The sequence below is a fragment of the Ixodes scapularis genome, unplaced genomic scaffold (assembly GCF_016920785.2).
Source record: "Ixodes scapularis isolate PalLabHiFi unplaced genomic scaffold, ASM1692078v2 PGA_scaffold25__3_contigs__length_428684, whole genome shotgun sequence".
Lineage (NCBI taxonomy): Eukaryota > Metazoa > Arthropoda > Arachnida > Ixodida > Ixodidae > Ixodes > Ixodes scapularis.
The window spans coordinates 238,279-261,000 of record NW_024609852.1 but is presented as its reverse complement, the minus strand read 5'-3'; the positions used below and the strand labels follow the sequence as shown (position 1 = coordinate 261,000).

General features: G+C 42.9%; 1 protein-coding gene across 1 annotated transcript; it reads right to left on the bottom strand.

Annotated features, from left to right (window-relative positions):
- Positions 1–8,456: 8,456 nt before the first annotated feature.
- Positions 8,457–21,714, bottom strand: LOC120842076. Its single transcript, XM_040213104.2, has 4 exons — positions 21,661–21,714; positions 17,902–17,953; positions 15,381–15,788; positions 8,457–8,736 (listed from the first exon to the last, which is right to left on the bottom strand). The coding sequence occupies exons 2-4, from the start codon at positions 17,942–17,944 to the stop codon at positions 8,525–8,527; spliced, it is 663 nt and encodes a 220-aa protein (XP_040069038.1). The 5' UTR covers positions 17,945–17,953; positions 21,661–21,714; the 3' UTR covers positions 8,457–8,524.
- Positions 21,715–22,722: the final 1,008 nt, after the last annotated feature.

Sequence of the window (22,722 nt, the reverse complement as noted above, 5' to 3'; positions counted from 1 at the left end):
ATTGCATCAGAATTAATTGAGGGGCTAGTTGGTTGAACATATAGACGGTGCTTTTGAAAGCGCAAAAGTATTTTGCGCTTTCAAAACCACCGTCTAGATGTTCAACCAACTAGCCCCCCAATTAATTCTGATAAAAGCACTAAAAACGACGGACAAGTAAAGGAAACGAACAACACAAAGCGCTACTTGCAACTGAAGTTCCATTCTCAGATACCTTACATATTTATACACCATGAAATGACGGCATGTACCACAGAAATGCGACATCATCCACTCAGTGTTTGTCTATCTGATATCTACTTTACGAAAGATGTGTAGAGGAGGGAACATAAACGTAAAGTAGATAGCAGACAGACAAGCACTGATAGGATGGTGTTGCAGTTCTCTCGTACATGTTGTGATTTCACGGTGTATATATATGTATGTTTTCCCAGAATAAACTTCAGTTGCAAGTAGCGCTTTGTGTTGTTCGTTTCCTTTTACTTGTCCGTTGATTTCAGCGCTTTTATCCTCGGAAATATGGATCAGCAGCTAGCCCAAGTGCCTACCCTTTTACTTGAGCCCCCTCTCAGTAATATTTTGGTTGATCAATATAGCTTGCCAAGTTTCGAATAGTCATGAAAAATCTTTAACGGAGTGACGTAAAACAAGTTAGAGGTGCTCATCAGTCATTCACATAACCCACATTTTACTCCATAGTCTATATATTAAAAAAGTATATCTCGAGATTTATAGGTGCGGCAGCAAACACTTCTATCAAGGCCGCTGCGAGATTTCGTATAATTGGAAATTCTAATTCGGGGAGGCTAGCGGAAAGCAAAACAAAGTCGCTCGTTGCAGATGCATCCTTAAGCTGATTGTATCTTTGGGAACCAGCTGAGCAGAGAACTTTATCTGGCTAATTTTTTGAGTCAATACGTCCGATTATACAGGGTACATATGTCTTGTCCCGGAGTCTGTGTTTGGTTTCGGAGGGGGGGAGTAACTACCACCAATCATGTTATAAAAAAGGGGAACCTTCGGCTCTTCAGAAATAGAATTTAGTGTATTTGTACCTTTTAATCTTATCTTGGTGGCGATCTACAACATGACCTTACGAAGCGCTACGTAACTTCAAAGTCGCCTGAAACATTTCATTTCATTCATTTCATTTATTGACCTCAAATCGCCCGAAGGCATTACATGAGGGGGGAGGAGACAAGCTGACTCTATTCTGATACAAAATATACGCGAATGAGAGAAAAGCGAAAGATCAGCACGTACTTAAAAAAAAAAAAAAGAAAAAAAAGCATACAGTATGGTTCAACTAACCAAGCAGACGACAGTCAGAGGTAACACAAGCGCATATACCAATAAAGGTAAAACATGCAGGTGGCGTACACGCACAGTACGCAAAAAAAAATATATTAGTCATTGAACAAAGTTTCACAGGCGTCTCTGAAAAGAGCGACGTCCGCTAGACCCGCAACCGATTCAGGTAGACTGTTCCAGTCCTTAATGGCTAATTGCAAAGGCGATTCCGAAAATTGTTTTGTGTGACTAGGTGATAATCTTATCTTGAAGGGATGATCAATCCTAGGAGAAATATGGTACGGAGGGAGCAAAAGTAGTTTCTTGAGTTCCTGGTTGAAGTAGTAGATTTTATGTAAAAATAAAAGCCTCGCCTGTTTACGTCTGCTACTCAGTGATTGCAAGCCTGCTCTCGATTTCAGGGCAGTTACACTGGATGAGTGTGAATAGTCTTTATAAATAAAACGCGCAGCTTTGTTTTGTACGGACTCTAACTTCTGTGTAAGATTTATTTGCCAAGGGTTCCAAATCACACTAGCGTATTCAACTTTAGAACGAACAAATGAGGTGTATGCAAGGATGCGGACTTCTGGAGGAGCTAAGTACAGGTGTCTTTTCAAGTAACCCAGCGATTGGTTTGCCCTACCAAGAATAAAGTCTATATGTTCCTTCCAATCCAGTTTTTCAGTTAAAATAACGCCAAGGTACTTATACTGTGTTACCCTTTCAAGATTTGTGTTGGCGAGTGTATAATCAAAAGTAATATTGCTTTTCTTGGTCGAGAACGTCATGACTTTGCTTTTTGATACGTTAACACACATTTGCCAATCCGTACACCAAGCTGTGATGGAATCAAGATCCCGCTGCAATTGCGAAGCATCGTCCGAGTTACGTATTTGCCTATAAATAACGCAATCGTCAGCAAACAGCCAAATTTTAGAGGTTATGTTTGTCGGGAGGTCATTGATATAAACAAGAAAAAGAAGCGGTCCAAGAACTGAGCCCTGAGGAACTCCAGATATTACATTTATTGTATTAGAGGTTTCTTTGTTAATGGTTACTGATTGTGTTCGGTGCGAGAGAAAATTAAGGATCCAATTGGTGTACATAGGGTGAAGATTTAGACTGCCTAACTTTTTCAGTAACCGCTGGTGAGGAACCCTGTCAAAAGCCTTAGAGAAATCTATAAACACAGCATCTGTTTGAACCCTAGAATGAATAGCTTCATGAACATCATTAACCAATTCAAATAACTGCGTTACACATGATTTATGTTTTCGAAAACCGTGTTGATTGCAAAAGAGGAGGTCGTTGTCTGAAAGGTGACTCATAATGTTACTATATAATATATGTTCTAAAAGCTTACAGGGGATACTGGTCAGTGATATAGGACGGTAGTTGTTAGGAGAATTTTTGTCACCGGACTTAAATATAGGCAGCACTTTAGCATGCTTCCAATCTTTAGGAATGACTCCGAAGTCAATACTCTGTTGATACAACAAACTCAGGAGACTACTAGAGTACGGAGCAGTTAGCTTAAGCAATTTGGCAGTGATATTGTCATTACCTGGAGAAGAGTAATGAGGAAGATTGTCGATGAGTTTGCTTATACCAAGAGAAGTAAGGTTAAATTTGTCTAGAAAAGGAATGTTGACATCGGGATCACAGGTTGGCAGTGGGAAAACCTCACTGGTGAATACTTCTCCTAAGAATGCGTTCAAAGAGTTGGCACATTCAGAATCAGACATAGGGTTACCTTCGTCATTAATAAGCCCCTTAGGGGTTCCCGTGGCCCTCTGAGGCCCAATAGTACTCCAAAATTTTCTTGGATTTGATTTCAACATATCTCTAAGCTTTACTCCAAAAAAGTCTTCTTTCGCTCTTTTCACTTCTATTTTACATACCTGTGCCTGATTATAGTAACGGTTCCACGAGTCTGTATTATTGATTTTTTTCGCTTTGGCAAAGAGACGTTTTTTTGTATTGAGGAGGCTGTTTAAAGACTTAGAAAACCACGGTTTTTTTACATTAGACGGAATCTTAATTTTCGGTACATGCAAGTTTTGTAATTTCAGTAAGGTTTCCTTAATTAGGGTCCAGTTCTCATCAATAGATCGGCACCTATAGTCCCTTTCAAACTGCCCAAGAAAAGCCTCTAAGGCTGTAAAAATCTCAGCTGTGTTTGCTTTCGCATAATCATAGATCACTTTATCGTCATCCGGTTTGTCACGTATTGAAATGTCTACCATTACTAAAACCACTTTGTGATCGTTTGGTGGCGATCTACAACATGACCTTACGAAGCGCTACGTAACTTCAAAGTCGCCTGAAACATGAGAAAAATTCGAAGAATCATTGAAGCTGATCAATAGAAACAGACACAAAATATGGTGACATGCGAGACTGCGCCTGGTCCGGCCTCGTGCCCTATGTCATCAAGCTCCAGCCTTAAAGGAGCTGTGCAACAATTTTTGTACTCTGCAGAAATACCGCTTAAAACGGATCCCTAACGTTAATGACCTATGAAACACGCGTTAGTTTTTCACCCCACGCAATAGAAGTCCCAGAAAAAAATTAAAGAAAAACGAGCAGCGTTCCCCCCCTCAACTCGCAGCCAGAACAAGCGACCACGTGATCTGGAGCCGATTATATGCCGCCAGTCTTGATCATAGCCACGCGCTGGGGTTGGCAAAGCGCAGGACACGCGCTGAGTTCCAGACATTGTTATGGCTCAGCTGTTGTCGTCGTTGCAGCGATTGGACACGGGTCACTACCCGAACGCTTCTCGAGCTAGCAATTATCACGAGCCCAAGTCGAGTGCCCATGCTATGCTCGGGTCCAATCTATGAACCGCATTCAAATATCGTCACTTGGGTGTACTGCGATCCCCGAGTTACGTCATCAAATTTTGCAAAGGAGAGATTGAATGAAAATGATCGCTTTTGTCCTTGAAATTACACCGCAACAAAGGAGTTTCTTGGCCAATGGCGTTGCGTGTGAGTATCCTTGAGTCCCAGGTGTGCCAGTAAGCTCGTGTAGAGAGAAAAACATTCCAATTGAATATCGTTGCACAGCTCCTTTAAGCGTACAAAAAAAAATCCAATACTGAAGTAGTACCGCCAACATGTATTTGCGGAGGTGACACCCCGGTACCATATTCCAGATGATCTTATTTAATATAAAGTATTAGTTATAGACAACGTCTTGCACTTTCTCTCTCCTTTTAAGGAGGGGGGGTATCAAAATCACAGAACCTCAGCAGGATTGGCTCTGTGAATTGTTTGTTCGGTTAAGGATTACGAAACGAATGCGTGGCTTGTTTATGTTCCTCCCTCGATACTCCGCTTCCCATTAAGTCCGACCACGGCCGACAGTGCAATTCGATAGAGCTAATCGAACATCGTCAAAAGTTCATCGTCACGGCGCTCGTTACTTCCGTTGGTTTATACTATCACTGGCACAACCAATTACGCGCAGAACAAAGCGTAGAACCGCGGCGCATGCGCCGTGCACATGCGCTGTGATAGCAAACACACAAAGCTGTGGCGTTGCAAGGTTATGGCAAACATACAAAGCTGTGGCGTTGCGCTTTTGGCGCTGCTTGATCGTCCCCATCTTATCGTGGCTTGAGCTACTCTGGGACTTAGGCTAAACCGAAATAGAGTAGAAATAAGGGGTGGCCAGTATTTAAGAGCACGCGTCTGGCGCGTCATAAATGAACAGCCAATAATTTCATTCGTCAAAACCTCTTTGCAAAACGATTCAGCCGCATGTGTAGGTATTCTCTTTAGTATTCGAATCGATATGTCCGCCTCCAGCCTCACAAAAGGAAATGAAAAGGCATATCGTGCTCGTAGCATTTGCCGCCGACCACAACGATTCAGAAAGTGCCACCTTGTTGAATGTGGCAAGATCATTTCTCTTCAAAGCCAGAAAAGAACCCCTGAACTCAGAATTGGGGACGTGTCAAGCACCAGAAGGAAAAAAAACATTCCCAGCGATCGGATACCATTCGTCGATCAAGTCCAGAAGGTTGTCGATGATGCGTCCAGCATATCAATCAGTGCAGCTGCGAAGCAACTCGAAGATGGTGTGTGTACCATGAGGCGTATGGTCCACAAAGACTATCCGTACATGTCCCGCGTAATGAAAAAAAGGCAGTCCACAACCGACATATCCCGTCAGAATCTCCTTATATTCGGTCGAAGCGCCTGTTTAATTAACTCAAGCATACAGGGGAGCACGACAGGTCTCCGCTGTTATGCACACCGAGTTTCCATCATCTGTGATGACATAAAGAATAGCGAGCAACGAGGGCCCATATGCCACCCCATTTCTTTCCTCAAGGCCTTAGAACACATCAATATACGCAAGTGCTTATGTTGAGGTGCTAGAGACTGTGGTGAAGCCTTGGATTTAGGATATTACCCAGGGGCAGTCCTACATCTTCCAGTAAGACGTTGCTTCTGCACGTGGCCTCGTTGACACAGGTTTGGCTGGCTGAAAATTTCTATGATCACACCCCGCCTAACATATGACCTCCTAACTCCCAGGGCTCAAACCCATTGGGCAATTATGCGTGAGGCGTTGGTAAAAAGATATGCGAACAAAAAATAGTCAAAGTACTCGTGAACTTGGTATTACTCATGATGTTTGAACCATGAGACCGTAAATAAAACATTAAGACAAATTGGAAAAAAATGGCCAGACAGCGTTCAAATGATTTTTTTGAGACGCTGCCTACCGACTCTCTTCCATCCCCTCTGTTTTGTATTCAAGTCTCCTTCCCAGACCAAGAGTGTTAACATCATCATCGAGACTAACAAGCAGCCTCACAATATCAAAGACTCGTTGACGGCTGCCAATTTGGACGTGATGGCTAAGGTCAACCAGGACCATTTCATTAAGGCGTACAGAAGCTTTCGGAGACGTATCGAGGCTGTCATTGACGCTAATGGTAGTTTTATTGAACGAGCTTAAAAAGCATAAATGTGGAGAGCTGGGTATCAAATGTGGTGCAAATACATTGGCCTATTAGAGCGCAGCTCTTAGGGGCCCGTTTCCGGCTTGAGCGGCGTCGGCGTAACCGCGCGGTGCATTATGGGAAATGTCCCATAATGCACCGCGCGAGCCCCCCACCGGGGTCACGTGACCTCGTGGGGGGCACGTGACCCCCCCCCCCCCCGAGGTCAAGTGACCCCCCGAAGTCACGTGACTCCCCTGAGGTCACGTGACCTCGAGGGGGGTCACGTGACCCCCCGAGGTCACGTGACCCCCGCCTATGTCGCGTGACCCCCGTTGACGTCATCGTCACTGATGACGTCACCGGCATCCACATCGTCATCGTCATCATCACTGATGACGTCATTAGTGACGTCACTGATGACGTCACCGGCATCCACATCGTCATCGTCATCATCACTGATGACGTCACCGGCATCCGCATCGTCATCGTCATCATCACTGATGACGTCATCAGTGACGTCACTGATGTCACCGGCATCCGCATCGTCATCATCATCATCACTGATGACGTCATCAGTGACGTCACTGATGACGTCACCGACATTCGCATCGTCATCGTCATCATCACTGGTGAAGTCATCAGTGACGTCACTAATGACGTCATCGGTATCCGCATCGTCATCGTCACTGATGACGTCATCAGTGACGTCAGTGATGACACCTTCGGCATTGGGGGGTCATGACCCCCAAGGTCACGTGACCCCCCCTGGTTAGTTGAACCCCCCCCCAGTACCCTTCCCTCCTCCTCCTCAAGAGCTGCGCTCTAATTCGGCGTTACATGGAGTTGTAAGCGGCTTTCACTTTTTTGTTTTGATTTTTATACATGTTTGTTATATGCCGGCCGCACCCATACAAGTATGCGCCAGAAATTGCCTGCTACAGTCACTGGCAACTTAATAAACCCGAAGAATGACGTTTTATGTCCATGCTTCTTCGGGATTCGTTCTTTGACGTTCTTAGGCCCGCTTCAGACGGGGCAATTTCACACAGCAACTTGACGTCGCAACACCAGCAACACGAGCCGCCCGTTTTCACATGCAGCAACCGAATCGCTCCGACTCGCTATCATCATCATTCAATTTGATTTTTCTTTGACTATTTAGACGCACAGCTAAGCGCTAAAAACGTATTTTTATATCTTTGAATGTTTTTGAGAATACTAACTCATCTTTCTGAAAAGGTTTATTTTCAAAAACGATCCATTTGAAACCAGAACCAAGTCTTTTGCTGTCATCATCACCACCAGAGGAGTGTCACGTGAAAATATCGCGTCGCTGATTGGTTGCAGCCGCTTCAAACGTCTTCAAATTGCTCCGAGTTGCTCGCTTGTTCGAGTCGATCTAGGGAAAGCTAGGGAACAACCCGCCAGCAACCTCAAAATCGCTGAAAAATTTGCCCCGTCTGAAGCGGGCCTTATGGGGTAACGCAGCAATCTTATTGGCTGCGCAGCGGTAATGACATGTCCGGGACCTGCCACGCCCTGCCCTTCGTTAGCTTTCAGTAACTATGCATGAAAACCACGGGTCATGCAATATCTGCATTAGTGTATACAGCGCGTCAATCTCCTTCCCCGCCCCCCCCCCCCCCCCCCCCCAACCCCTCTTAAAAAAAAATATTCCTTTCACCGTAAAAAAAAAAAAAAAAATTTGTTCCAGCGAAAACGCTTATTCTACGCCCAAATATGGCGCTAGCGGTCCGGACAGGATCGCAAAGTGTAAAAGATAGCCATCATATCAATCAAAATTTACAAGTGATGTTCTGGAGATTTTAACGGGAAAGGGGACCCGTTCTCGACCGTTTTTTGGTACGTGGCACCATTCATCTCCATGCATTCAAGAGCTCCTTCGACGGCCGTTTTCCCATCAAAAATTGAACAAATCACCTTAAGGTTTTCTTTTTTTTGAAGATAATTGTTAGTTTTGAAATATTTGCCTCTGGTTTGCACCGCTAGGGCTATGTTCAGGTGGAAAATGGGCGTTGAACAATGCTTACTTAATGTTTGCGATAAAAAGACCCTCTAATTCTTTAGCTAGCACTTTGTACTTTTGTTTCATGTCCTTAATAATATATATCTATACATAAATCGCAACACAAAATACCTTCTGTTTTCAATTAAAATAATGTTTTAATAAACATTCAAATGACGAAGCAGATTTTTTTTATTTTGAATTCAATTGAGAAGGATAGATTATCGTCCTTGCACCAAGTTCTAAGGTTTCGGCATTTTCACCGATCGAACGGATCTCTCCACGGCCTCTTTGAAACGGACCAGTAGCACGTTGAGCAGTGCAGCCTGCGAGTGCTTGGCAATTTCGCTCTGGAAGGCGGATTTTCGCTGGTCGTTCAATGTCAGTGGCTTTGTGACGCCGACACTGAAGTTGAGGGGGCGAATGAGCCACGTCCTGAGCGAAGGAATTCCCCCTGAAATAAATTGAATAGGCAGCGTTATAACTTTCCGGATATTTAAATCAACCAACTCTATCAGTTAAGTGTTTTTACCAGTGTCATTAGACTCATAGTAATGCCACCCTAAATTAAACCCAGCACATTTATTTGTTTCTCTTTAATATATGTGATAGTGCTTTATTCTACGACAATGTTAATTTAGAAATGCTCTTAATAGCTCAGAAGAGCGATTCCAATGTCGTGTCTATAAAGTTCAAGAACAAATTGATACAGGTATGTTACTATCGCACAAGTCGTTGAATTTTTATGCAGTAATCAAGGTATCTAATTATACTCCCCAGTTAAGAATAATTTGAACTGCAGTCGACTCTTTTTGTACAACCTGTATGATACGGATAGTCATATTGGTCTAAAAATGGGAAAAAAACAACGATTAATACACGTCACTTGAAAGGCGAATAACCACTTCTAGCATTGAACAATCTTTTGAACAGTCCGGGTGACAACACAAATTGTGTTATCACCTACCTGGTTGGCTCCACAATGGAGTCTCTGATCAATTTGCTTTTCGTTGGGTGACAGATATCAGATTACGCTGTTGACGTGATAAGCGGTATCTCGGACCGCATGTTGTATCCCCTATCAGATTTTGTTGAAAAGGCCGAACAGGTGTAAATTAATAAAATATCTGCTTAAAAATTGCAACTCCACCGATGATGCTAGCATCATAGACTACTTAAAAACCCATCGCGCTTAATTTAGCCAAGAAAGTGACGTTGATACCTTGTGGACCCTATTTTAAAATATTTTTTATCTCTGCATAAGTTAGTTTATTTCCGACAAAATGACGAAAACACGCACAAACAATTCATGAATAACGACAGTAATAATAGAGTTTTAGTTAAGCGTTTTTGAGCACCCTGCACTGTACAATTGGCCATGTGCTACAGCAGAAAACTCTGCCCGTGCGCAGTTCGTACCAAGGGGCTCATTGTAAAGCATTGGATGTGAGCAAATGCTTCCCTAACATTCTCTAATACACTTAAAGCGTAAGCTGCACAAAAAAGAAGGCGGAATCGTCCCAAACGAGCGCTCTGACATTGCTAGGATGCAAGTTCAGTTAAACAAGCAATTATGTGTTCTAATGAAAACATTTTTTCTGGCACTCTTGGCCATATTTTTAAAAAGATGCCGAGTCAATTCGGAAGTTTTTAGCTGGAAACAAAAAAGGAATTTAGCGTGTTAGTGTTGGCGGCAGCCCTGTTACTGAACCCAATTATATTGCGAAAGTTTAATAGGTACTTGAATTTGTTTTTAATGTTTATAGTCCAAAACCAGTCAGCGGAGGACATGAGCCATGCTGATTGAGGAATCATTTTTTTGCGTGAGTCAGGACAGCATTCTTTTAATTTCTTAGTTCACCTCGATATGCCAGCGGCATTAATTAGAGTTATGCTGAGTGGGTGTCGCATCACTTGTATGGTATTTTTACTTGTAATTACAAAAGTGAGAATATCCCTTTGACTGGTGTTGTGCATCTGTTATGTAGGTTTTGAGAAGTGGTGGTGCACACAGTGTGTGGAATTATCGGCCAATAAAGCTAGCTTCAGTCTGTCGTGAGATGTTAACCCTTATCATTGGGGAGCACATGCCAGAGGATCTAGGAACAAATCATTTGTCGAAAAGAGCATGTCGTCGTTTCAGTCCTTGTCTCTCAACGGTGACTCAACTGGTAACTGTACATTCATTACTTCGCATTAAAACTAAATAAATGAAAGCGGTCTTCTGCAATTTTTAGACTTCGAAAAGTCTCCGACAAAGTACCACATAATAAATTAATACACAAACTTTACACAATTGGAATAAAAAGTAACCTTGTTTGATTTAATAAAGACTGTCTTACAGATCGTTTTAATTTTGTAGAAATTACCCGTCACTACTCAGGTTCTGGCCCCCATTTTATTTTTGATCTCTATAAATTATATTGTGGGCTCTCCAGTCGATGGGATTAGTATTCGGCTTTTCGCTGAGGATTGCGTTCTTTATAAAGAAATATACTATGATGATGGTCAAATTAAAATAAATACGAATATATTAAAGGATCAAACATTGAGGACAGGGACGGAACAAAGCTTCTTTCATTTAGCAACAACCTAGAATAACACAAACTATAAAACTGCCCCCCCCCCAAAAAAAAAGAAACAAAATGTTTTTAACGTTTTCGAAGGGGAAAAGCAAAGAATTGATGAAAAACAAAAAGAAATTTACTATAATGTTGAAAGTTTAAAGAGCACTTGCGTCACGAGGGGGTAACATTAATCTGTTGTAACGCTAGTGCTTTTAAACTTTTTTTTTTAAATTATAGTAAAATTTCCTTCCCTTCAGTGATTTTTTCCTTTCCCTCTTTGAGAACGTTAAAACCTTTTGGGGCGGTTTTATAATTTGTGTCATTTTATACGTCTAGCTTAGTGAAAGAAGTTTACTCTCCGCCCCCATCCTCGGTGTTTTATTCTTTTATATATTTGTGCCTATTCACCAACACGCTCGTTTTCAATTGTTAAACTAAATGGCACTCTTCAAAACATACTTGAGTGGTGCAATTAATAAAATAGGCACTGCCATAAATGGCCACCACTCCGCGTGACGAACCAAAAGTCTGTAAAAATATTTTCTTACTTCATTCGTAGTACCACAATTCGGGAGTCATAGCAAGCAAAATATATCGGTGTAACAACTAAAAACCTAGCTGGGACGCACACATTGTCAATGTGTGCTCCACTGCATCAATTACTTTATGGTCACTAAGGCGAAAGCTACCTTTAGCACCACCCAATGTTAAGCTGCAGTGTCTTTGAAACATTGATAAGACCTCATTCGGAGTACGCATGTGTGCTTTGGAATCCGCACACAATTAAGAACACTGAGGAAATATAAAAAGTACAAAGACTAGCAGTACGATTTTTCTGTAACAGATACTGCCGATTAGACAGCTCCTCCACATACACATCAGCAGTGATAACAGTTTAATGCAATAGCATGCTTTAGCTGCTTTATTCGGTTTTCACAATACGGTATCTGGACTCAAATATGCTTCCGCATACTCAGGAGATCCGCCTACTCGCGACATCCGCATACAGAGGCGCTGCGCGTGTGCGGGCGTCGTCCCAGATGTTTTCCTAGAGATCACCCCAGAGGTCGTCCTAGCGGTCGCCCTAGACATGGTCTTTGACGTTTACCTCTAGGACGTCGTCCTAGCAAGCAGATAAAAACCGCTCCGCGCGCACACGGAGCGGCACTACGAAAGCATGCGTATTTGCGTCCAGTCTAAGCTACGATGCAATTATCGGTTTACGTTTTGCAGGTTGGTACATGGTTAAAGGTAGTGGTGAAACAACTTGAATATTAAACCATTACTCTGAGACAAAGAAATCACTGAATTTCGAAGGATCGCGCTGCAGTCACGTTGACGTCAAGATTGCGTCGTAAATTATAAATAACATGAAGTGCTTACACAAATTTTGCGCCGTCGTATTCACAGTCAGTTGTGTCGTGAATCTCAAGACGAATGGTATAAAAAATTCATAGACAACGAACATCAGTGTGTTCTGCACCAAATATTGTTCACTCATTTTTTTCCAAGAACAATCGCCGATGGAATTTCCTGCCGAAGAATACCGTTTACAGCCCATCGTCAAAATAATTTTTGTCAAAGCTTCATGAACGTACAGTTACAATTTTCTTTTATTTGTTATTTCTGACTTTTTTTGTGTTGAAGATGTGCCACTTTTTTATTTTATTATGCCCTTTCATCTGCTATGTCCACACCTGCCTGGACCCTAAGGGGGCCTACAGTACAGTCAATTAATTCTTTTTTCATGCGTTAGCATTTGTACCCGTGTTTTGACGACAACTCGGCCGTGTCTTTGGTCTGTGAGTACCGGGGAGAAAGGGCGAAGGAGGGGACGAGGGTAACGCGAGTGACCCTTTCATTAGTCCGAAGCGCTGACGTGAGCACGCGTGAACCTCTTCCCCTATCCCCGGTGCTGACAAACTGACAGACACCGCCGGGTTTTAGTCAGAACAGCACTTTCGCTTTCGACAAAGTCGCGCGCACAGTTGGCGCGGATCAGCAGTGGAAAAAACGCTGCGCGACACCTCCTAGATAACATAGCCGTAGTGCTAAATGAGGCCAACGCTGGACACAGATTGAAGCCAGTGCTGCGTCAGCGCTCGGCTTCGAGTCGAGTTTGAGCCGAACGTTGACGCAATGGTCGTGTCCAATCTGCGCACAGCGTTGGCCTTCTCTGAACACGCCATCCCATTCAGCACCACGGCTTTGCTATCTAGGAGCTGCTGCGCCGTGGCACGGTGGAATCCAGGCGTTTTCAGTTACCGCCAAGCCGTCGCCGGTTGTTCTTCGCTCTGGGTTTGCGTACTAGCGGCGCTTGGGCTGTGACGTGTGTGTAGTTAAAACGATAGATACGGTTCACTCGACGAGTGATATGGATGCGGTTTCTTCCACGAGTGGTAGGAATGTGTTTTTTTCTACGAGTGATATGGATGACTGTGTCCAAGTGCATCGACGTACTCTGACAGGCAGAGTACAGAAAAGGGGTGAAAACGAGTGCAAGGAGATCCACTGGTGTATTAGGGAACCTGCAAGCATGACCCTTGGGAAACACCACACGTGACCTTTTTTGTGAAACGCTAACACTGACCTCGTAACGAGGCCAAAAAGAGGCAACAAGAAATAGAGGAAGCAAAAAGGAAAGTCAAAAGAGAAAGCCAATAGAAAAAAGTGAAGGGGTCAGCGTTAGCGAGTGAGTGAGTGAGTGAGTGATTTATTTGCACTTAAATTGGTGCGCACACGGCGGCGTGCCAGGCAAGGCAGATAGGCAAAAACCCTTACGCGTGTGCGTCTGCCAGCCTGCCGCCGTGTGCGTTGGGAGTTACAGCACTACCCAGCTTTAGAAGCGTTTCCCAAAGGGAAACGTGTATGGCGCTTCCAAGGGTAATGCTAAAACAATATCTAAGAATCCACTAATGGACCTTCCTTAATCTTTTTGTTTGGAAAGCCGTTCTGATGACTCCGATAATAATACCCGATTCCCCGTGGATGCCTTGCCGATAACCATCCTAAAAAAACCAGGTAGATTTATTGGAGTTATCCAAACAAATCTACTAAAACTCTCTAGCATAAACAGCACAATGATTGCACACGCTAAATCCTGAGACACGGCTTACTATGACTATCGAATCGTGATATAAGTGTTTACAGTTTACAAAAACCACATTACAAAAACCAAATGCGCTTTTGATCATACGCGGGTTTCTGCAAAACCGATGCAGATACAATGTTCGGAGTGAACCTCACCCTGAAACAAAACATCTTTTTTTTTGTACCGCTTTTCCGTAGAATATTTTTACACGTCCGAGAGCATTTTCACGCTCATATTCTCACGACAGGAGCATGAATGAGCACGCGAACGGACAAAACAAATTTCATGTCAAAACATAGTTAACTAACTTTTACGAAAACAACTCCTCGCCCACTTCCATCACATAGTTACAACTTTGCCACCTTTCCCCCTCTTTGGCGCAAGAATAAAGTGCGATATACATTGAAAAGTTACCAGTGTTGGCAAAGTGAATATGCAAGATGTCAAAATTAACAACATTAAATTCAACAAACTATTAACGTAAAACTCCTAGGTGTAAAATTTGTAATATTTTGGATCTTATAAAGTTTAAGCGTCTTCAGGTGCCTATGAAGTTTTAATGGGGTAAAAAAAACACTGTCTTGTTACACGCGCCCATAAAAGACGCGGTATTGGTAAAATATTACCCATTATCATGCAGTTGCGTGCTTTCTAATTTTAAGATTTCTACCCCCTCTATTTTTCAGCTCACAGGGTTAAGCGTGGCACGTCGAATTCTCCTTTTCCTATTCCTTTTCTTCGTCCCAATGTATTTGTCACTGATACAAGTTATTTGTATCACAACGTACATGTTGGTCCCGTCAATAAAATTACTGAACATCGCTTTTTAAAAACCATATTCGCCCATAGAACGCAGTCAGATAATAGCATATGAAAACACAAAAAGTGCAATATATTCATTTTCCTTAAAGAAGGGCGCGCAAATCAATTTGAAGTTTGGCCCTGGTTGTCTATCATATTCACCTTTGAAATCACACATAAGGGCATTTTGTTTTTCCAACATTTTTATAGCCTTCTCGTCAGCAATATTTTTTTAAACAAATGTGACTGACAGCATTAGCTATATTGTTTTATATATAATACAATGTGTGTAAGGTAAGGGAGGCTGTCTTGAACCACTTAAAATTGTGAAGTATGCTGATGAATCCACTTAATTTTCACATTTTCATTTAGACGGGTTTTTGGAGGGTATAATGGGACATAGATCGCATGGGTAAATTGTTTTTTTTTTGTTTTTTTTTTAGGAGGAATTTGATGTAACTTTGAGAAGGTACCCCATATGCACCTATTTTGAAGGAGTTCCGTTCCTCACCTAATCATATTTTTGTTTCTTCATCGCTTTTTCTCTTTCATATTTGCTTATTAGTTTTTATACTCCTATTTGCATTGCCAAGTCTGCAAAAACGTCAATCATTAAAAATATGAATAGTGAATGCCTACCTGACCCGGAAGTGACCTCGATAAAAGCGGAAGACTTGACGGGAACCACGTTCAAAGAAAGGGTCTTGTTTGTGTTGAGAACACTGTCGCCCTTGGCAGATCCCACATAGCTCAGGTGGAGGTTGTCAAGCGACAGGTAGCATCCCAGCGTGACGTTGAAGCCCTGCCATCCGGGAGCAGAGCAGTCTCCCCAGCGGACGAGCCCAGGGCTGACCAGGCCGACGAGCTTGCCTCCGTGGAACTCGACGTGCAGGTCCCGGTTGGTCAAAGACGTGCTATTCACAATGAATGCGTAGCTGGGGACGTCGACGCTGTCCAGGCCGAGGCTCCTGGCATTGGCGGGAAGCACGGTGGACACGATGGAGTCAATGTAGACGTTGGAGTCGTACTTGCTGCCCGCGAGGACTCCTGGAAATCAACACAAGAGCTTATAGTACCGCAATACTTCGACACCTTCAGACGTGCGAAGATTAAAAGGGTAGGCCGAATATACAACACACGCCATCGACTCACTTGGTGTACGAACAAAAGGAAGTAGGCATGAAGAGTTAGGTGACGTCAGCGAGACGTACGCCTCAGCAGGAGACTAGTTGCGCCCCCGGAGGTACATTGGCTGGCGCTAATGAGGGGTGCGGGAGGAGCTTCTAACGAATTTCTAACTTGTGTTTGACCGGGACAGATTAATGTTATCCACTGTCCCGGAACGAAGCATCAAAATGTTGGGTAGATAATAATTTAGGAACGTTGACAGAGAGTGATAGTTACTGCAAAACAAGCCACATTGCTTTGCTTTTTCGTTGCTTGCGAATAATATTGTGCGGCTCTATCCGTAGGCATATTGTTACGAGTGACGAGGTGGCAAACAAGGAATAACTGAGAAAACCAAAACGTTTAATGGGGGCGAACTTGTGTCCAAAACAAAAAGGAAACATAATATAACAACAGAGCATCGCGGGCGCCGAAGTCGGCGTAACAGCAGAATCGAACGCTGGTTCGAGACTGACTCCGGCTCGCCACGCGGGGCCCCTTTTGTACACGCGTGGACTTCTGGAACTATTTCCTAGAAGATTCGGCGCGCAGAACATTCTAACCTAGAATAAACAACACGGTTCTCGAAATTACCAGAAATATAAATTGAAAGAATAAATAAAAGACGCGGCGCTCCCAGGAATCCAACCCCGGGCTACCGCACGAGAGTCAAGTGCGGTAACCGAGGCAATATTTTCTTTATGTTCATAGTTAAAAGGAATGTAGATGACCGCAAATCATCGTTTTCAACCTTCAAGGTAATTCAGGTCAAAAGCATCGTATACTATTCACCGAATTTTTTTTTTTTTTTTTTTTTTTTGCTGGCGCGTTTTATTTTTGGTTGATTTTATAACCGGAATTTTCAGCGCTGCAATAGCATAAAATATAGCATTAGTTTCGTTTCCGCTAGATACAATACATGTAGATGGGATGCAGCAAAAATATTCATCTATCCTAATTCTACGAAAAAAGTCAAAACTCAAAAAATATGCAATGTTTTTCTTCTTTTTTTTTAACTGCGTTAAGAATGTATAGCGTTTGCGAGCTCAGGAGAGGTGTTAACTTTCACAGAAGGTTGCGGGCTTTTTCCCACTAAATTACCGAGATAACGCTTCCCGCTAAGTTTAACGGAAAAAAAAGTGTGCTAATTTTAGCAGGCCTGTGATATATTTTATGTCGATTTTTTACGGTTTTTGTGAAGATATCTTGTGACGGTATTTGTAAAGGTGTTTCGAGATCGTGCTTAATGGTGCCATGTCCCACTTTCTTCGGGGATACGTCCTTAGACATATTCTGAGGTGACAAGGTGCTCTGGGCAGCTTGACATGTTCATAGTGCTTGGTGGACGGGTCTATGTCATCACCGTTTTGCAAACACATATTTACCACCAGATTAAAATATGAAACTCCTTCTGTCTAAATTATAGAAATATAGGAGTTATTTTTATTACTTGGAATATATTTTATCTAAAACAAAACCAACGCTTTTTGTTCATCGTCATGCAAACCTCTCAAACTCAGTGAACATTCGAGTAAAGGAAGGCTGAGACAATGAGTGGGCCACATACCTTAGATCGGTGCATTAGATTTCAAATTTCTAAGCTTGAGCTAATATTCATTGAAGGTGCATTGATTATAATATTTTAATCATTGATTTTGTACGAAGACGTGGCATTCCTGCGCCAGGTTTCAAAAAGTGAGGGCAGAAGTTCCCAATCAATCCTGCCTACAGATATTTATAACTTTGGAGGCACTTCTGAGAATACATTATTAAATATGGTGGTTGTTGTTGTTGTTAAAAGCGAATAATTGAAAATTCTCAGCTCTTACTACGGATATTATGAGTGAATATATCTAGCGAAACAAAATACCAACTAGTTTCTGAAAAGGCTTTTAAAGTATGAGAAAAGAACTACGAAGTGGGGTTAAAAATAGTAAAGAAAAATGACGGCGTTTGTTGAAAAATGTTAGGAAACATAAAAGGTATGACTTACCAGCGATAAAGCCGCAGAAGAGTACTAATTGTAGAAGCCCCATTTCAATCTCCTGAAACAAAAATGAAGGGACATCAAATGGCAATACGTGCTGATTGAGACACGGTCAACTATTTCGCGCTGTTTCGGTCATGCGACGTAAAAACAGCGAAACTTTTATCTGGAACCGTCGTGGAAAAGCACAAGCGCTCCAATGTATTCACGCTCGTGAGAGCAGCCGAACAGAGAACCCCCGTCCTTAAACATCCGATCCTGGCTTGCTGGTAACCCGAGCGTCTCGTTCCTGAGGCATCTTTTATTTGTAGTTTGTTCTTTTAGACGAGGATACCTTTGTCTTAGCAGAACACCTTAATACATAAAATGCTCAAGACACTTCGACACAGGGTGAAAAGCTGCCGCTGGGTGCGCCATTCCACTCCCCCCCTCCCTTTTCCCGCCACAAAAAAAAGTAAGAATTGCCAACTTGGGGTGAAACCCTCCCCCCCCCCCCCAAAAAAAAAAAATCTTTTTTTTTTGCCAATTTAATTTGAGTTTTTTTTTTTTTTATCCGCGGTTACAAGTAGTTTCCGGAAAACAAATCATCGTACACCGACATTTTGTTTTTTGTTACGCCCGTAGTTAATCACTGGATGTATGACACCGATACATTTTATTTATTGCTAACAACACAACGTCCAAATAATTTTTTTTTTTTTTTTTTTTGCAGGCAACGGCAATTTTGCAAGCGAGAAAATTCCAGGCGATTGCGTAAACGGGTTCACAGCGCCTCGAATTGACGGACCTACTCGCGGCGCTGAATTATGATGGCGATAGCGGCATTGAGAATTTAATTTGAGGCAAGCAGAAGGTATGAAGAATGATATGATATTTGACAGTGCTGCCGAAAATAACGTTTGATCACTTAACTTAGTGTACAGAGTTGATCATTCCGTACATTAGCAAGAAACGCTGTCAGTGCGATCATGCTTCACCGGGATCTATTGCTGGCTTTTTCAGAGTTGGTCCAAAATTCCGATACAGCTTTCTAGTTTCCAGATTCTCAGCGGTGCTGGAAAGGCTGGTGGCTCTTTCGTACGCGTTTCTAAAAAAAATTAGCCCATTACCATTACAATAATTATTTAAATGAAAAACTGATTGCAGTACTCAATGACTGCATGACAGAAGTAATTAAATATTACCAGAAAGTGATTTATTACTTTTTACCTTACCTCTTACTTTACTAAATGATGTCATGTCCAGAACAAACCCAGATCATAACAACCCGTACACAGGAAACGAGACACTCTCGAAATGCCGACAGTCAAAACGCAGCTGAGCGCGTTGACATTCCAATCCTCCTCCTATCTTGGTATCTTTTTTTTTTTATTCGTTTAGGGACAATAAAAGTTTCCAACGTTGGTGCAACATAGACGAGTGACGCAGGGGCAGATAAAGCGATTTCTTGTACGCAAAACAATTTCACTCAATAATTTTACGTCTTTCGTAAACATGAAATTCATAACTCAAAAAGAGTAATTAAATTACAGCGTACGTTACTGCACAAAAAAAAAGTAAATGAAGCGTTAAAAGCTTTAATACATTGTAATTGATTCTAAGTAATTACTTATTTGTAACTCGTTAAGTACAAGAAGTCAGGTTGGTGGCTCTTCGCCCCCTTGTGGACGCCAGCGCCGAGCGTGGTCGCGTACCAAGCTTCCCCAAATACGGAGAGCAAGTCGTCTGCTCCTTGCGCAGGAGTTGCGGTGACGTCAAAACAACGCCGAGCTCTGATTGGCTTTGATTGAAAGGATAGTGGGTAGACCTCTGCTCTAAATGAATCAAGGTCTACACACTATTTTTTTTTTCAATCAGCCAATAAGCGCTTGGCGTTCTGTCATCATGGCAACTCCTGTGCAAGCAGCAGACGAACTTGCGCTCCGTATAGTGCTACAAAGCAATGTCGGGACCAATAGCACATTGAAGGACTCAGGTTTTATTCTTCAACTTGACTCCGACACAAAATTTGCAAAAATTTTTTTGCGCCTAAAAAACTTAACAGTTTTACATTATTTCTATGATGATCGTGTTTTTATACTGCTTAAATGCCCATTATATTTCAGACTGAAGTTCCAGTCTGGTGTGTTCGTGCGTGCGTGTGAGCGCACATACAAGAATAAGCGCCCCAAGGACTGGAACAGAAAACAGGACGATTCCGGGCGTGTCAGATACACCGAGTGTGTCTGGGAGTGTGCGTTAGTGTATGTACAAAGATATTCATGTTGTTAAATATAGAAATCTGCGTGCAACGATATTGCGTTCAACATAATTGCTCATTTTGGGGCTGTAACCTAAGCCATGAAATGCGGTGCACGTCGAAACCCTTTCAAAGTCAAATGCAGATACACACTGAAACCGTTTTCCTATTAACAATGTCGCGCAATGTACTCAAACAGTTAGCCCTTTTTGCCATCAAACAGTCTGCTATCTCAGACGCCAATCGTAAAATCGGACATTTTACTCGTTTAATTCAGATGGGTCTGCTATGCCGCTTCAGTTTGAGCTAACGAATAATGGTTCGTATCTTGTTTTCATTGCGCTGATTCAAGGGGGTCTAATCGTTTTCTAGTTTTGTGCAGCGCTTAACTTATGGTACGTCCACTTATGGTTGGCACTAGAAAATATTTAAAAAAAATCACTAAAATAATTACTCAAGTAATGACACCAACTGTGTACCCGACACTCTCACGGGTTCCCTATGCTATTCCCGCGTACTCCAAGTTTGCCGTACGGAAGTCACACTACGGAAGGTCACGCTTTGTAGCAGGAATACCGTGTTTGCTAGTGCAGCGCCACTACCAATCACTGTTCACAGCCAACTATGTATAAACTTAACTGCCCCGTACACCGCCATTCAGTCAAAACAGTTAAACCAGAGTCACACTGGTCATCCATATCATACAAAAGACATGATGCCATGATTACCCAGAGATAGGCCTCAAGCTTGTTCCAAGCATGTTTCCTTCATACAGACATGCAACATGTCTAAGGACTGTTTGCTTTTTATGAACGATCTGACAGAACCATCCAGCAAGAAGGAAGAACACCTGAGACAGTGTCTGCGGCCTCTCTTTTGTATGATGTCTTAATCGTGTGGCCGCATCTTGGTGATCGTGAACGAATCTCGTAATGCACAATTGCTGGCGGGGCCAACTTCTGCTCCGCGGTCGGCGCTCTGCCTTGACTTAGCGCTGTCACTGTGGTCACTGACCAGGTAAGAATGGGCACGAAGGAGCTTCGGTTGTCCCGCCTTCTGCGCCAGCTCCCCGCCTTCGATAACGGCTCGGCGTCTCGTGCACATCGACCATGCGCACGCAGCCGAAGCACGGCTGAAAGCAGCGAGCGCGCGCTCGAGGCCTGGTGTTCCAAAAACACACTGTACCGTTTCTTACTCTGCCGGTGACAATAGAGAGCTTCAACGTCGATTTATTTGCCGTTACTCAAAGATAACGCAGTCACCGGACGCATTTTCCTTGTGGTAGTGATCAACATGTCATTAGCTATAGCACACGGTAAAGTATCGAAAGAGCTAGGACATCGAGTGACGGCGTTATGCTCGAAGGACACTGTACTATCGAGCAGCGTTTTTTTTTTTTCTTTTTTTACACACTTGGCTCTTAGATTTTTTGTTCAATTCATACTGTTTCGGCCTTTCTAAACATTTGGAATTCAGACGTTGAATTACAATGTTCTTTCTACTTTCTTGTAGGCAAAAGCGCTTACCTGAATGGTTCTGTGCTCACACCGGAGGCGACGTCCACTGGCTTCTTTGCCCGGTGTTCACTGAAATAAGTCGCGATAAAACAGACGGCGATACGAGGCAGATATATAAGCCGTCGTTTATGGCGGCAGTTAACGAAGGAGAGTTAAAGCAAGGACAACGTGTGGGTAGAACGTTTCAACTTCGGCTGACATTCTGACGGGAGCGGTCTTGCTTGAGGGAAGAGCTGACCAACATCCGCGCAATCTTGTTGCGCGTGGCGTTAGACAATCAAAGTTCTGCTGACAGAAAAGCTCTGTCGCGACTTCGAAAGATAACAGCAAAACGCAGATAAGCTGGACCCTGTGACGCGTGTGACTGATTTTTAACTGCTTCGAAACTCACTGGGGTTGATCGCTAAAAGGCCCATTTAGTCGATATTCCGCCAATTATTCGAGTCCGCAGTTCGTCGGGAACGATGAGAACTGAGCTTGCGATGAGTACGAAGGTGCTTGAGCGTTCTTCGAGCCCCCAAATAATGGCGACGGCCAATGTCGCTTGATTGGATTTTAAAAAGGGCCTGTTCTTTTTTTTTTTTTTTCAAATCCGCATTTGTTAAGTAAAGGAAGGACATTACACCTGCGCTGTATATACTAGCAGGATTTTGCCTCTCAATAAGCTACGCCCGAAATCCGGATACTGAATTCCATGATTATCTTGTCGACATCGCCAATTTGTCGCCTATTGTAGAGCGAGCGAACGTGACAATGCTGACTGCTCAGAAATGCTACATCCTAAACTGCATACACGGTGTCAAAAAGTTCGAACGATGCCGATTTGCATTATCGCTGACTCTTTCGCGATTTCTGGAGGGCGCAGAAGCGTGTCCTCAATTCCAGATAAAGCTTGAGATAACTGTGAACGATGATTTTAGGGAACGAGAGGGCTAAATTGTTGTTAATCTCAGGCGTTGCTTACTTAGAGGCTCTAAGGAAAACTAACCAGTTAACCAGTTTTCAGCTCTAGGTGTTTCAGAACTGCTTGGTTGTTCGTTTGTTGTAAAGAGAGCGTTTACCAAGTCGCGT

Excerpts from the sequence above, each read along its gene's own strand:
- LOC120842076 (XM_040213104.2), bottom strand. The coding sequence starts at position 17,944 with ATGGGGCTTCTACAATTAGTACTCTTCTGCGGCTTTATCGCTG. Across the intron at positions 15,789-17,901 it reads CTTCTGCGGCTTTATCGCTG|GAGTCCTCGCGGGCAGCAAG; the intron begins GTAAGTCATACC and ends GTTGATTTCCAG. Across the intron at positions 8,737-15,380 it reads CGAGGTCACTTCCGGGTCAG|GGGGAATTCCTTCGCTCAGG; the intron begins GTAGGCATTCAC and ends AATTTATTTCAG.